Source organism: Anopheles ziemanni, chromosome 3 (genome assembly GCF_943734765.1).
Source record: "Anopheles ziemanni chromosome 3, idAnoZiCoDA_A2_x.2, whole genome shotgun sequence".
Classification (NCBI taxonomy): domain Eukaryota; kingdom Metazoa; phylum Arthropoda; class Insecta; order Diptera; family Culicidae; genus Anopheles; species Anopheles ziemanni.
In genome coordinates this window covers 48,803,556-48,820,021 of record NC_080706.1, presented here as the reverse complement: position 1 = coordinate 48,820,021, position 16,466 = coordinate 48,803,556, and the positions used below count along the sequence as shown (strand labels likewise).

The following is a 16,466-nucleotide window of genomic DNA, read 5'->3' as shown; positions in this document are numbered from 1 at the left end:
TGAACACGTTTCAACTGTAACTTTACCCTCGCAAGGTCAATATAAATAATTGAGTTTTGATTTCGTCTCGCACACTGCCAACAATTGATGTTTTGATATTTTCGGCGGAACAAACGGCGGAACAAAAGGGTTTCCGACGTCCCCATCTTGCTTGTTATGTACAGTACAAGTGTACTACTACTAGACCTCGATAGTCAAAGGTGATTAAATCGTTCGATTTTTTAGTGCCATGCAATGGTGCCAGTTAAATCGTTCGCTGTTTTTCGCAGACGAGAAATTAAATCATCTTTGTGTTTGTGGGATAGTTTCCGTAGGACTATTTCGCAACCAGAACAGGCTGTGACCGACCTCATGATGTTTTTACTGCCTGCTGGATCGTAAGGTTACTTTATTTGTGTAATAAAATTGAAATCAATTTCCAATTTGACCATTTGCAATACGGATCAGACTGGTTGCCATGGTTTCGCTGCTGTGAACACGGACCAGCTACTTTTAAAACAATCTAACAATCTAACTCAATTATTTGATTTACATTTTAAAAATACAAGAAAATAATGAAAACCCCTCTTTCACAGGTTCGGCTAAAAAATCGACTACACGAGTCATCTTAAATCTGCAAAATCACAATGCCTACTTCAACAAAAGTGCATCCAGAACCCACGGCAATCGTTGGGGAAGATAAGCCGTTCAGCGGCGAACACTACCGGCCACAGACCGCATCACCGGCCCGAAGTGAATCCCCGATGGTGGCGAGTCCAGCTGCACAGCCCGGAGGCCACGTCACACCGGCGGGGGCAAACTTTTCCGTGATAAACTACGGTAAGTTCGGGGAAGCGTTCAGAGCGGAAGTAGTGACGGTTCCAGTTCGGTTCCTTCGATGTTCTCGTGGTCGGCGGTCACTGGGATGAGAACTACGACGGCCGATTTTATATGGCGATCAAACACCACTGCACCGTACCGGAAACAACCTACTCGCAAGTTAGGGTAGGTCGCGTGCAGGAAGGTGAGAGTTACCGGAAAGACCGGTTCGATGGATGATGTGTGAAATCGATCAGCCCGACTTGAAGCGGCGAAGGCGGTGGGAACAAGATTACTTAAACGAGGTCGAAACTAACTATGAAGCGTGAACACTACAGAAATTGAGATAGTCTCCGCGAAACAGCGTCATGTACTCACACGTTCCTGGAAGCGGTTCCCGGGTGAGGGAGGGCAAAGATGCTGGAGCTGACGGTCGCGCACCGCTGAATGTGTTTCGTAAGCCGCATCGATGTGGTCTCCGTTTCATGGCGCGTCCATCACGTGTAGGCGGCAAGTGTGTGGAAGTGCAATCAACGTGCCACCCTCTCGTGGTCGGGAGTGTTGTTTGTTGTTTCGGTATTTTTTTTTGCACACCCCACCGAAGCAAATCGCTGTCGTGCGGAGGTGGCCGCAGCAACATGTGAGGTTTGGTGGCGGGAACCCTTCCACCAGTTAGTAACCGGGAGGGTTTGCATTTCACCGCGGCTTGAGTGGATGAATTGTTGATCGACTGTCGTGGGGGGGTTGTTGAGGCGAGGAGAAATGAAAGTAAAAGCTTCCCTCCTCGGCCTGCTGCGCATCGTGCAATGTAACTAACGTCTAGCCATGACGATGTTGTCAACGGAGAAACTATTGCCTAAGTGTGAATTTAGTTTCCGTTGGACGCTGTATTGTTTTCTTTTAGTATACAATAAATTCCACTGATTCTTCGCTGGAGACATTAATGTGTCTGCGTCTCGAGTGGTTCGTAAATTGCACCCAACCATTACTGAACCGTACACTTCACAACTGAGCTTCATGTACATTCCGATTTTAAATGGATTTTTTTTCCCTCCGATAAGATACAAATCTGCAGTGGTTGCCCTTTCGAGAGCCATTTTTTTATGTTACCCTACTTTCCTATTCCTTGCGCTACAATCCACCCTTGTGTCCGTGCAGCGGGGCGAACCCCACTGTCAAGCTCCGACATCACTTGCCGGCACACGTGAGATGGCGTGGAATTTAAAGTGTTTGCAAGGATTTTGCGTGGTTGACGTTCGTCCGGTTGGCGACGATGACGAAGGGTGGTCTGTCCAGTCATTGATACGCTTCCGGATGGGGCCCATCACACATGGGACATGACACATATATTTTTATGTCGTATTCGTAGTTAACTGTCTCCAGTTTATGAATGCCAATTTTATTTTTAATTTTTTAATTTTTTTTTACTTTTTTACAAATTTTAAATTTGTGTCATTTCATTTTAAATTAAAAAGCGCTTTAAGTTTATGTGATTGAAATAACATGTGCACTTTTTGTCTGAGTGTTGATGCACTGAAAATAGAAAATGACATTTTTTAGATGAACTGACAGAAAAGAAACTCAAATAGTTGTTTCGAGATGGTAGGGGTCGGCAAAGTCCGGCCCGTAAGAAAATTTTAGTGTCTCATACAAAAAACCCATCTCAATTTTTATTGGATTTATCCCCGATGTCAGATTTGTTTTCTTGCCAAGAATAAAGATTAAAATTGTTCAACGAGGTGTTGCTATGATATGTTGGGAAACAAAATCAAAATCCAACAAAAACAAGTATGAACATATTTTAAAAAGTTTAATGCTAAAATTTCAAATATTTTATCTTTTACCACTTTTTATGTAACTTTACTATTTAGAAAGATGATATTCCATTAAAAAGGTTACTACTTTGAAAATATTCAGTCATCATTTAAGGTATCCGGCCCGCGGTTTCAGTTTCCTTTTAATCATCTGGCCCTTTTAGGGAAATGTATACGGACCCCTGTTCTAGACACAGCTGGTGTTTATTAGTTCTAACCTCATTGACTCAGAAAGACAGTATAGACTTCACGTCAACATTGTAACCCTTCAGTCGATCTTGGATTTAGTCGAAGTGCGACCATTTCGTTCGACATCCTGTTTTCAAGATTACAAGCAATTTCCTCCACCCGGCCAATACACCCCCATCCCCCTTCCGCACGGATCGCTAGCGGATTCACCGTGGAACGATGCAGACTGTAAACAAAGAAACACGTGACACGGGAGCGGCTCTCGAGCGCGGCCGCGTGAATAATGGGCCGGGCAAACCCCACCTGGAGGGGGCCACTGATGGCGAGGTTTGCAGAGGTGTGCAAATAATGTATGCTGCCGCTCCATTTGGGCCACGCCGGTCCCACAAACCGGGCGAGACGATGAGTTGTTGATCTTCGGAGCGAAACCCGATAGAGATCTCTTCTTTCTCCGATCGCGAACAGTTTTCCGATCGCGCAGCTTCCCGGGCGAATAATGGGAAGAATCGTGTCGAATGGTTTTCCATTGGACGTTGTCATCCCACGTGTTGTAGTTGTAGTCAAGGGCTCGGGTTGGCCTGCGTTGCGTCCATGTTACTCTCAGGCGCAATGACGCACCTCACGCGTGAATGCGGTCTAACGCCACGTGGCTTAGTTTTTTAAAGCTAGGTGTGTGGTATGAGTATGTCCAGTACATATGACTTTTATGTTTTTTTTTTCATGCTGACTCTTTTTAGCGTAAAATTCTTCATTCTTTGCCATTGCAACTATGTGTATATGTGGTGATTTATTTTTTAATCACGACTCCGACCTGCAAATCCTATTGGAAACGGTTCTAAATCGAATGGATATTTACTTACATTGAGGTTGTAAATAGAACATACATCATGTCGTTGTTTGATATAGTCATACTAAAATCGATTCGGTTTAAATTTAAATTTTAATTCATTTGTTGGCGTTTAAAAACGATCACGAAAACTGTCACAGAAAAAGTGCTGACAGGATACATTAGTATTTGGAACAAAACTTCAAATAAAATTGCACATATATTTTCCAACAGTTTGCATTCGTTGTACAACGCCAGTTGAATTAGTTAATCGAAAAATTAAAATTCCTTTACGACCCCGTCTACGTCGCTCTCTGAGTCGAACCGAAGCCAAACCCCATTATGTACTTGGCGTTGCTGGCGTTGCTGTGGCTGCGTGTGTGTGTTGTGTGCAAGCGATAGCGACCGGGACCGGTCACGGCGTCACATTTTACGGCTTCGGCCCGGTCCCGACAACGGTTGCATCCACGTGGCCCGGGCTCGATTGCGGCGGCGAGTGTGAAAACGTGCTGCAACGCGACCGAGACGAGACGCGGCCAGAAGACGTGCGCCAGACCACGGCCACACCATGACACACAATGTGCTTCCTGGCCGCGCGCTCTATGCTGCCGCACGTTGTGTGCCGGATGGGTTTTCAATGAGAGAGGCCATTTTAGATGACGGCTGGAAAAAAACGTGCGGCCGCCGGCCGGAGTGTTGTAAGCTGAGCGGTTTGCTGTTTGTAGCATCTCCGCGGGTTCGTTAGATTGGACGCGACGCTTTCGGCCGCCCTCGGTATCTGTTGTGTTGTACCGTTACGGTACGAAAGTGGCCCTTTGGACGCACACAGACACACGCACACAAACACCCACCCTTTGCTCTTCCCGGAAGCGGCCACATTCGGTAAAGATGGTGATAAATCGATGGGTTGTTCGTGAGAAAAGGCCGGTGGTAGGCAACGAATGGCTTCAGTCTTCTTCTCTGAAATGTTGACGATTTTAATGGTAACCCTTTCAAAGTATACGGGAGTTGATGGAGAAAAAAACACAGAGAAGAACAGGTCGGAGGGGGGGGGGGGGATGAGTTGTAGGAAGGGATGAAACTTTGTAGTGCGTGAATCAGAAAGGTGAATAAACCCATCACGATGGGGGTGAGTCTACGATGGTCCGATCGAAAGCTCCGTTGTCAGGTACGGATCATTACTAATTAGCGCCGGTGTTGTTGCACATACCTTCGGAGCACGTTGCATCGGCTTTCAAGCCGACAAACGGTAGTTGTCGACTGCAAATTGTGTAAAGATAGTTTCTAGGCTGGCAACAGTTCTATAAAAAAAGGAAGAAATTCATTGTTGGTCAGTTATTTTTAGTTATTAGCTTTTGGAAAGATTAATGTCGTTGTTTGTGAAAAATATTTGAATTCTGTTTTTGTCCGCGATCAACGAAAATATCATTATAATATTTTTATTTTTCTTCCAAATATAGTCAACAGTTTCAGCTCAAATTGACCTTATAAATTATACAAACTATGAGATGCACAATTTTTCTCATTAATGCTCCTTGAATAAATGTTAAAAGGTTCCAGAGCATCTTTTCCAGGTGTTCATTGCCTATTTTCATTCTTGCATATTTTCTTTCCTTGTTAATTTCTAACCTAAATGGATGTTGGTTTGATAGATTACTTAAGGATACACGAGCTTTATTTCATCCTTTTTTGATTTTTTTTAAATGAAAGTTACTGATAAATTTCATTAGTACTAAAAAGTAAATAGGTATAATACAAAGCTAAGCTTAAAATATAACTGCTGTTTATCATTAAAATTTAAATATTACGTAAATGTTTTTTTTATTGGCTTGTTTTATATATTCTTGTTGTGTATTCTGGCGGTACATTTTGCTCATAATGCACACAAATTAGCAAACTAACGTCAACGTGAGCTGGAGAGAAAGTGCATAATTTCCACTGCGGGCAGAACTGTTGCCAGGCAAACGTTGGCACTATGAGCCTGATGGTGGCGGACTAGGTTTAACCCATTACGAACGAATGCCCGGTACCCGCTTTCCCCGTTGGCACGATAGATTTGCCGGCGCAGTCTGTAGTCAACAGTTCTCCACTGAGAGGCGCTCCTCCTGCTCTCGAAGTCGGGTGGTAGGTGATTATCTTGTCCGCGAGTGGCTCAGAACGTGATCTTGCGATAATGTTTGTCGGGGGTTTGTTCCTGCGTGCGGTTTCTTGTTTCACTCGTGGCTCACTTTTGTTATTGTCCGCCGGTTTGGATACTCTCTCCAGAACGGTTGGCCACGAGGAGGTACTATTTTAAATTGGAAATTGACCGATCGACCGGTAAGGGTTTTTCTTTCGGTCACGGGCTTATCCCGACCGTAGGGGGTTTTTTTATCGGAATCTACACCACGGAATTTATTTTTCGGTGGGATTAATCGGCTCGAACATGTGGCATCGGTTTTGTAACGGTAACGGCTGGCAGACGACATGTGACTGGCGGGTTAAACATGTGATTTGGCAAATCACCATGGAAGCCCTGCTTATGTATCACCGAAAGCAGTTGTGGTGGTTTATTTATTTAAATACCCTTTTGCTGGTTAACGATGCGGTTCAACGTGCAAGGGTAAGGAAGACATTCTAGTGTTTTTCGTTTGAATGTTTAACTCTTCATTCACTCTTTGGAAATGTAATCTTCCGGCTGTTTTACAGTAAAACATTTGCATGTATATTTGTTGTCATTTAAAATAGCTTCAAAAGGAAAAAGGAACATAAATTTCTTTTTTATACAACGTGAATTTCGGGGGACAAAGATTTTTCAATATATTTCCACCTTGATATTGCTTGTTTAACTGTGGAATAGTTTGAGTACTATATTTTAAATTTAAATGGCAAGATTGACAAAAAAAACTAACGGATTTAAATTCTTTCTACTCCCCAGTTGGTAAAATGCAAAAGCAATCATCCTACAAATCATCCACACGGTGCCGGACACCGTACGAAAGGGCAGGTGTCCGCTCTGGAACAACGGGTCGACTGCTGGAGCCCCTGATGGACGACACGACGAACTCTTCGACTTCCTCGTCGACGGAGTTTGGTTGCAGCAGCAATAGCAGCAGTACCGGCATTAGCTGCGAAACGATCCCGGATGGTAGCGACCAACCGGAGGGTCTCGACACCGAAGACAGCAGTGCGTCTGGGCAGCGGCTACGGAGCCGCAGATCGATGAGCGTTTCGTCGAGCGGTTGCTCTAGCTCGATGGACGATCGGAACTGTGATTTTTCTCCTCTGGGAAGCATCATCAGCTGTCGGTGAGTTGCGCGAACTGCTGGCCCTTTGCGTCATTGCGGAGGGAATTACTCACGAGATTGACGGGTTCTTTTTTTCCATTGCAGCTGCAACTCCTACAGTATGTCCGACTTCGATGACGATGGGTTCCGCGAGGACAGTAGCGTTTCGTCGGCGGGATATGCAGTGTTCTCAACCGCCCGCTCGTATCAAGCGCACCATCCGCTGCACCACCACCATCAGAACGTTTCGCACCATCCGAACAACCACAAGGGTCTGTTCGATATTGCACTGAAGACGGTCAAACTTATCCGGCGCAATCAGGAGCTCCAGCTACGCCTTTCGCAGCTGCAGGAGGAAACAAATGCGTTCATCGAATCGGTGATGGCCAATCCGGAGAACGAGTCGTTACGCTCGCGCTTTTACGGCACGCAGATCAAGCGGATACCGACGCCGGTAACGGTGCAAAAGTAAGCACGATCCGCGGGGAAGTGTCGTGACGCACACGAACAAACACAAACTCCCAACCAAGCGCTTGGCCGGAAAGTCCCGGGGAAGGAGCTTCGATCGGAGCGGTGGTGATCCGTTTGAAACGCTACAATCGACTGCATCCACCCATTCTCAGTGCAACAGCTCGAGGACACTTGCACATCATCATCATCATCAACATACCCAGGCAAGATCGTGTGATCAATCGGCGATCCTTGAGTGCTTGTGTTGGTTCTAGTGAGACTTGCGTTCTAAGATAGATTAGATTGTAGATCAGATTTTTCCATCGGTCGCCATTCTGTAAGATGAGGTTAATTTTTAATTTAATTTATTACTAACAATCGGATTGATGGTTGCTTAATAATAAAACTTATAGCATGTAGTAAAGTAGTTTCGAGCGTTATAGCATTAAAACATATTGTTCTAGCATATTGCTTACGCAGTCGTATGATGAGGACGTTAACAAACAGTCGACATAACAATCTCTAAAGCATTATCCAAGAATCTAATTGACTTCAAATCAATGGAATAAACTACGTAACGGCTGTCGATCGGAACGCAGTTAGGTTATCATTAGATGGAACCGATTATCGATAGTGCGAAGGCACTGTTTCAATAAGCAATCAATATGTCGTTAGCTATGAAGGTAGAGGAAAGCTTTTGCTGACTTTTTATGAATCCATTTAGGGTCAAAATTTTCTGTGAATGTGAAGAATTGGAAGCGAAAGGTCGCAACTGTGTAGGATAAATTATTCTACGATTTATGATCTTGCTTTTCCTTCAGTTGTATTAAAACCAATCAAAAGGTGATATCCTCTCAGTCGATAATAGCGCGGATAAGATCTGTGAGATCGAGCAGAATAATTACGGAAAATTATACATTTCTATTGGGTATTTAGAAAAACCCTACATCACTTCTGTGACCCTACGTTAATTATGTGACAGGAATTCGGAAACAATTTTGCTTAACTTAAAAACTTTTTCAGTTTATTTTACTCTGTAAGATTTCTGTATAATTTTCTGTAAAGCATAAATTCAATTGAACAACTCGTTTTAATTGCGCACACGTCATTGCTGCCAAATACATCCTTATGTTTTTGTTAGAAAGACATTCGACCATATGACCAGTTATCCGACACGACAAATGCAACACGGATTAAAAGAATGTTTTCGGTGTGTTTTGGTGTTGATGATAGTAGACTTAGGAAGGTACTGTTGAATCAAAACATTAATTTAAAATCCTTCAAAAGGCCGTAAGATACATACGCTTCTCTGCTGCTTCAGTGTACGTTAGTGGGACGGAAAAATCTCAATCATATATATAAACATATATGTAGGCATTAAGGAAAACTTATAACAAAATACACGTTCTTTGCAAGGGCAACATCGGCATGGCGAGTTTGAATGAAATTCACAACTATAAAAGAACGGCTAGTTTAAGAACTAGCGAACTCCAAGTGGTATTTATATTTAACTAACGGTAGTGAGTCCGACGAAAAGTGATCATATAAAAGCAAAAATGAGTGAAACACTTTATTCATTCTTTACTGAGAAATGTGTGTTTCTTTGGGTGTTTGGAAAGAAATTTATTGAGCTAGAACAATGGGCAATCCTAAGCCGAATTGACTTGTATTAGGGAGGACAAATTTGAAACATTATCTAATATTAGACAAAGTAACTTAATTTAATGTTTGAGATAAAAGTGCTATGAAAAAAGACTACTTGCAAAATCGGGTATCGAACTTGCAACCGTTGGGTCGACGGGAACACCGTCTTACCATTGGATTGGATTGGCATCAGCTGTGACATTTGTAGGGTTCCGTAAAAGCTCTCGGCCGAAGCAATTAACCCTTGAGTGACATTGCTGACTTGTGTTGTTTTATAATTAGTTTTTTTTTCTTTCCTTTCATTATTGTTTCATATGCGAACTAACAAATAAACATATGTACATAAAAGTTTTATTTAAAGTAAAAAAAATGTACGCAGTGGCGAATGTAGACATTCTAAAATTTGCGTTAAAATTGTTGACAAAAAATCACCCCAGTTGTTTGTTTTTGAAATTCAAAATTCTAGATAAGTAAATCCTATCTTTCTGACTAGTTTTAGGTGCGCAATGGTTTCCCGTACGCCGATCCATCAACGAATCTGATTATGCCAATAGTCTTTCACCATGTCGGCGGCCTTTTCGCCGACCATTATCACAACCCCGTTCGTGTGCGCCGCAGGGATAGTTGGGAAGATGGAGGCATCGACCACCCGTAGGCCGCTGACGCCGTGCACCCGCAGTTCCGGATCGACCACGGCGTCCCGATCGCTGGCCGGGCCCATCTTGCACGTCCCCGATTGATGCTGAATGCTTGCTCCAACCTGCCGCAGACAGCACCGCCAGTATTCGTCCGACCGGAACGGAACATCCTCGCAGCCAAGGAACGGTGTGTCGAGAAGGCGCGCCCCGTACGAGGCGAAGCTCTTCGACTCGCCGATACGCACCGCCATCTTGATGCCCTCCACCATCGTGGCCAGATCGTACGGGTCGTCGTAGTAGTTGCCGGTCATGTGGGGCCACCGGTACGGATTGCGGCTCTTGAGCCACACCCGGCCACGACTCTTCGGGCGCATCAGGACGGGCGCGATCCCGAACGCGTGGTGTCCCCGGGCCGCCCCGAACGTCTCGTCGTAGAACCGGCGCGTCATGCCGAACGTGTGGCGTAGCGAACCCGATTCGTCGTTGTTGACCGCACCCGTCCCGAGCACCAGCTCCACGTCGGGATAGTCATCCGGGGCGAGCGAGTTGTTGGTCTTCACGAACGCGATCCCTTCGGCTCCGCCCGGTACTGTGAAGGGTCCTTGGCGTGCGAACAGGTAGCTGAGCAGTGGCCCCGGCCGACGCATGTCCCGCTCGCGGATGCTTACCGGCTGGTTGATGGTGAACACCAGTCCCGACAGCGTCGGATGGTCCTGCAGGTTGTAGCCTACGCGCAGGTCCTTCACCACCGGGATGCCCAGCTCCTGCAGGTGCTCCCGCGGTCCTACACCGGACAGCATCAGCAGCTGGGGAGAGGCGATCGCCCCGGCCGCCAGGATCACCTCCTTGCGTACCCGCACCGTGTGGACTCGCTTGTTCTTCGAGAACTCCACCCCGAACGCGGTCTTTGTGACCGGATCGATCAGGATGCGCGTGGCCCACGAGCGGGTCGAGATGTCCAGGTTGGGTCGACCAGCGACGGGTTTCAGGTACGCCCGGGCCGCACTGCACCGCTCCCCGTTCACCATGGTCGCCTGTGCCTTGTAGAACCCGAGCTGAACCGGATCGTTCGGATCGATGCGTCGGTAACCGAGCCGCTTGCCGGCGTCAAGGTACCGCGACAGCATCGGCGTCTCAAACGAACTCTCCTCGATGTGTAGCGGGCCCGAGGGATTCGAACCCTTGGCGTTTTCCGCCCGCTCGAAGTACCGCCTCACGTCCCGGTAGCCCCAGCCGTAGTTGCCAGCCTGCTCCCAATCGTCGTAGTCCCGCCGGTGACCCCGACCGTACAGCAGGAAGTTGATCAAGCTCGTCCCGCCCAGTCCGCGCCCCTTCGGCCAGTAACAGACGCCCTGGTCGAGCCCCTTGCACGCGTTCCGTGTCGGATCCGAACGGTAGCCCCAGCTGTAGCCTAGTCAGGGGAGGAGAGTTAGTGCGCTACTAGCTTACCCACTGAAGAGAACTCACCCGTGGCCGTCGTGAGTCCCGCCGTCAGCGGGACGTTCGAGACAAGATTCTCCTCCTTGCCCACCTCGAGCAGCAGCACGCTCCAGTCGGGCATCTCGCTCAACCGGTTGGCCATCACCGAACCACCGGAGCCGGCGCCGATGACCACGAAATCGTACTCCTCGCGGATACGCTCGACCTCCGGAATTGGGACGGACGCGTTGGGCCCGGTGCGCATCAGCAGGCTCAGCTCGTCGAACAGACTCTCGAAGAAGATCGATGGGGCGCGCTGACTGATCGCTTGCGGCGCTAGCAACGTCGCCATGAGGAGGGCAATCGGCCAGGGTTGCCATTTTCTTCTGCCTGTTCTCGTGCCCATCGTCGTCTTCTTCGGTGTCGTCGTCGTGAAGGTGGCCAGCTGCAGGCGAATCATAACCAACCGGACTTAGATAGAGATGGAAGGGAGCAATAGCACTCTCGAGATGTACATTAGGAAAAATAAAACGATGAATAAAAAAACCCGAATCGAAGCATCCGACATCCTTCCACCATCATGGCGAAGGTTGTGGGTTGAAAATGATTGATCTTTTTGTTTGGCTCGTAATTGTAGACTTCTGGCAGCACTCCACCAGACTCATGTCCAGTGGAGAAGATCGAATCGATTTGAGTCCTAACGTACGATGTTTATGCCTGATGGACAGTTTATTCGGCAGGTAGGAAATATCTACCTGCATCATTCGAAGTCATTCGATCGACGGCAATGGCCAGGAAGACATTTGCCAAACGACCGATCGGCAAAGGTTCGTTCAGATCCGCTTGTGTTTTTGAAAAAAGGCGTAGCAAATTATGAATCGTGCGCGATACCGTTTTTTCCATGCCATCGAAAAAGGTGCAACCGAAATTCGAGCGCTTCAAGATTGGTGTTTTTGCTTTTGCAACATCCAATAGAGAACGCAAAACAGTTCACGAGGTTCGCTGATCGTACACACCGTAGGTTTTGTTTGCTTGATTTTAATGCTTTTTTCCAACGAATGATGAATTCAAATCGCTTCAGGACAGAATTTTAATGAGCTGCTGACGTGCATCAGTTTTTGAGTTGCCGATTAAATCACGAATCAGTTTGCAAACTGACCTTTACGGACGGCACGAAATAAATCTATTTAAGACAGATTATTTGAGATGGTGTTGTGATTTACGGTAATTCGAATCGCAGCTGGGAAACCGACAGATTTGAAAATCATATTTTTTGTGAGAATTTTAACGAACTACGTTTGCCAAACATCGAAACCAAAGCGACACAATTCGAATGATCAATAATAACTGGTGGGATATGTTCAAATACCACAATACCGTTTTCACTAACCAAAATTATTATTAGCGAATTAAGGTAATTTAAATAGCGTCGATAGATTTAAAAATTATATTTACTGCTACGATTTCAACGGAAAATGCTTTCTGATAAACATAGAAACGAAGAGACACACATCGGAGATCAAAGAACCTCGAGCGGGATTTTCACAAATATATTACAAAACTGTGTCCATTGACGAAGATAATTTTGTGATCCTCCCCCAAATTTTACACTTGGCTTATCGTAATTAGAACAGCGTTTCACGTGCTATTGTAATCAACTAATTTCAAAATTCAATATCGTTTGAGAAATGTAACGGCCATCTTGTTCTGGGAAACAAAGAAACGAAAAGACACACTTCGAAAGCACGTAGAATATCGGACGGGATTTGTTCAAATATTAAAAGATCGTATTTGTCTACAAGAATCATTTTTGATTCTTCTACATTTCACCTTTTTCAAATTTCCACTGTATAAGGGTTCTATCTGTTATAGTTAATATTTTAATTTATGTTATCATTTTTTAACAGAAAAAAATCAAGTCTTCGAATCTTTAACCAATTTAATTAATACAATCGATGATTCTACTAAGTATTCAATAAAAACTTTGGCTTATCAACTTGTGAAATTATGAAGATCTTTGTTTTATTTTCACAGCACGATGCCAGTGTATACACCTGAACTTATCCATCGAACCCTCAGAGACTCGTTTAAGTTTGCACTGGTAGCAACATTAAAAGATCGTTGCACTTCATCGCCAATTTTCACATTCAAAATTCGAACTGTCAATTTATAATTTGAATCCTTCCAGACAATCTTTGTGCGACAGTCACTGACCTCAAGGTTAAACTTTTCAGCCAAAGCACCACACCAAACCTAATCCTGCGCCCAACAGCACATCGATTCACGAAGTGGTTTCTTTTGGACTTCAGACGGAGCTTCGCTTCGCAAGACCACCGTTTGACACGCGACTCGGAATGCAACTGAACGTCGAGTGCACGGTCGACGTTCGCGTCTATCGGCGGATTCGATCGGAGCATTTTGTGGCCACGATCGGAGGAAAACCGGGCGTCCAATATCATCCAATCTCGCACGGTCGGGCTGGTGGGGCGGCAATGTCGAGGTAGCACGGCAAGAAAAAGAAACAACAGGCGAATTAAGTCGCGAGGCTGCGTTAGAGACAGCAAACGTGCTTTTCAAGTGTCCGCGTGTGTTTGTGGACTCGTTGCTTTGACGCCGAACCTGTCTGACATTTGGCGGGAACTGCAAATCCACACGGACCAGATGGGGCCGGCGAGAGGTTTTTGGGCCGCGAACGGTGGAAAGCATTCTTCGTCTTGGGCAAGAGTGCGATGGCGGAGGAGAGGACGTGCAGATTGTGCGCATCCAATTCGTGCTGCAATCGGCGATGGCCGTTTACGCGCGGTTCATTCGCGTGGTCGGTGGATTCCGGTGGATTGACGGTGGAAAACATCCACCATGCAATCTCATCCGATGATTTTGAGAACCGTGCGACACTGCGATTGTGTCCGGCCGGGCCCCTGGCTATCTTCGGTTTCATCAACCTATCGTTCCATCTGCCTGGCTAGCCGTTTTGCACACAATTCCCAACCCTCTGTCCCTGCACGCCCCACCCGTCCACCTGGCCAACGACTCCAGCTCGGCGTCAGTGTCGGTACTTGAAGGTGAAGTTCATACACCGCTGTCACGCCAGAGTTGGCGCCATTGGCGTAAAAATAGTCAATCGTAGTAGGCGAGTGTTCACGCTTCGATCGGCCGTTCGGAGGGTTTGTTTGGGTTCACACTCGGCTTTCCGGTGGTGTGCGACGTCACCGTGGCGACTTCCGATTTCCAGCATGGCCAACCACTACCCTCTAAAGCGTGGGGTGTGTTCTTTGTGTCCGCAATTGCGTGCGCGATCGATAGACTTTAACCGTCGCTAATTCGGTGACCTACATCGACGCAAGTTCTCAGCCTTAAACCCCTCCCCAGACTTCTCGACCGGGCCGTAGAATGCGTGCGTTGCGAGGTGGAAAGGAAGGAAGGAAGGAAAGGGGCTCGCTGGTCGTGCCGAACACTCCCCGTTGGTGCACGTGTTTTAACCGCTTCTTTTAATGTTTCTCTATGCTCGCCTTCCCTTAAGCTTCCTTCCATGGAGCCCCACCGGACCGGAGAACCGGCGGATCGCGATCGGTGGATCCGGTTTTTCGACTTTCCGTTTCGGTCGAGTGTTGCTGGACTGTGTGTGTGTCGCTCGCGACGGTTCGCCACCATTGCGCCACACGGTAATAAGCTTTAACCCTTCTCGTAATCATGGCTATCGTTCTCCGGTGATGGTTCTTAATGGCAACATGTAGGGGAAAGTGTGGCAAGATGTCCGATGGAACAAAATGCCTTTGCACATTTTTTAATTGAATAAATCCTTTTATAGAATATTTTCATTGACGTGTCTTATACATTTTATGTGAATTTCAATATAAGATTTAATAGAGAAAAAAGGATAATCATGTAGGGTTTCCCTACGATAGTTGAAGTTGTAACAAGTATGTCATTTAACGATAACTGAAAAGAATTGAATTCATAATTTTTTCATTCTGATTGTGATGAGACAAACATAAGAACATTCTCATCCGGGTTCAATACGCACCGGCTTATATGGTGTAGATTGGGTTGTTGTAAATGTTAAGTAATATACTAAAGATATCCAAATGTATTAAGTATGTATTTTTAATCCGTTCGAAGTTCGTGCTTCCGAGTGTTGAAATTTTTAAAAAAACATTGAGTCTCGGTAAATAGCTCTAATTAAATAACGTTTCACGGCGTAACGCTAAATTGATAGAAAAAAATCGTTTTTATAACAATTTGTGAGTTTCAATATCTTTTTTGATTTTTGGTAGTAGAAGGAAGGTTAGAAAATCTATCTCTAATGTTTTGAATAATTATTAATAAGTATATTCAAGAAATAAAAGTTTTCCGCTTAAGGGGGGCTCAATGCCTCCTATTACCTTACGAGGTATCTTTAGCTCGTCTAGGACATTAAATACCTCAGGGTTATCAACCTTTGACGGATATTTTGGAAGAACTTTGCCTGTCTCTTTATGCTTAAAGATCGCAGCAAAAGTCAATAAACTCTGGCTTGTTGTTTACTAGCAAGTTTCTCATCAAGCTGGAATTCTTCTTGAAGCGGAATAAAGTTTCTATCAGCTTTTGGTTGGCGAGTAGAATTTTAATCCCCATCATTCTTCATTTGCATATTCGCTTGCTTTACTATCTTTCTTCCCTAGAAACACTTTCGTGGTTCGGTTCGGTGAACTTTTCGGTAAAATCTGGGTTTTGGGACGGTCCAATAACATGGCGAAATTGAGAACACATTCGGCATATTGAGCACGGTGTTAATGATACACTTTTTCTGATCTCTTTGGTCATCGATCGACACATGTGTGAAGCAATTTCTGGCCTATTCCCCGCGCCACCTGCCTCGGGATATTGGTGACAAAAAAAAACCCTGCCCGTTGGACATTTTCAACCGGGTCGTCCTTTCGGATTGAAGAGGCGCATCTGCGAACCGGTCCGACGGTGTGGGTCGAAAAACGCAACAATCCTCGCAGCGTCTTAGTTGGATGCGATTTCGATCCATGCGGTTTATTGGGACTAGCCTTGACACAATGCGGTCCGATACCAGCGACGGGGCATTGGGTCAATTTGGTTGGGTTTTGTTTTTGCCGATTCTCGTTTCGAGCCAGGCGAAATGGCGAAGTAAATTTATGATCGAATGTGAAATGTGTGCGTGTGTGTGTGGCGCTTATAAAATCTGTTTAGTATGCATAATTATTGGGACATAAGAGATGGCCGAGCCCGAAGCGCACCAATGGCAACGAACGAAAGTAAACCACTCAAGTTCCCTTTCGATCATTAAAAAACTTAAAAGCCCTCGGGAAATGAGACATGGATATGAGTTTCGACCTTGAAATCGCTTAAAACAGGCCCAATGCTATCAAACTACATTGGAATGTGAAAAGGACAGTGTTTGACACTTTTCGGTTAA

The 16,466-nt window shown here is 45.6% G+C and overlaps 2 protein-coding genes across 2 annotated transcripts; one reads left to right on the top strand and one right to left on the bottom strand.

Moving 5' to 3' along the window:
• The first annotated feature begins 626 nt into the window (after window positions 1-626).
• LOC131284911 (uncharacterized) lies at window positions 627-7,671 on the top strand. The gene is made up of 3 exons (XM_058313770.1): window positions 627-819; window positions 6,545-6,914; window positions 6,999-7,671. The coding sequence occupies exons 1-3, from the start codon at window positions 627-629 to the stop codon at window positions 7,363-7,365; spliced, it is 930 nt and encodes a 309-aa protein (XP_058169753.1). The 3' UTR covers window positions 7,366-7,671.
• A 1,845-nt stretch (window positions 7,672-9,516) lies between these two features.
• LOC131284910 (glucose dehydrogenase [FAD, quinone]-like) lies at window positions 9,517-11,396 on the bottom strand. The gene is made up of 2 exons (XM_058313769.1): window positions 11,093-11,396; window positions 9,517-11,036 (listed from the first exon to the last, which is right to left on the bottom strand). The coding sequence occupies exons 1-2, from the start codon at window positions 11,394-11,396 to the stop codon at window positions 9,517-9,519; spliced, it is 1,824 nt and encodes a 607-aa protein (XP_058169752.1).
• Window positions 11,397-16,466: the final 5,070 nt, after the last annotated feature.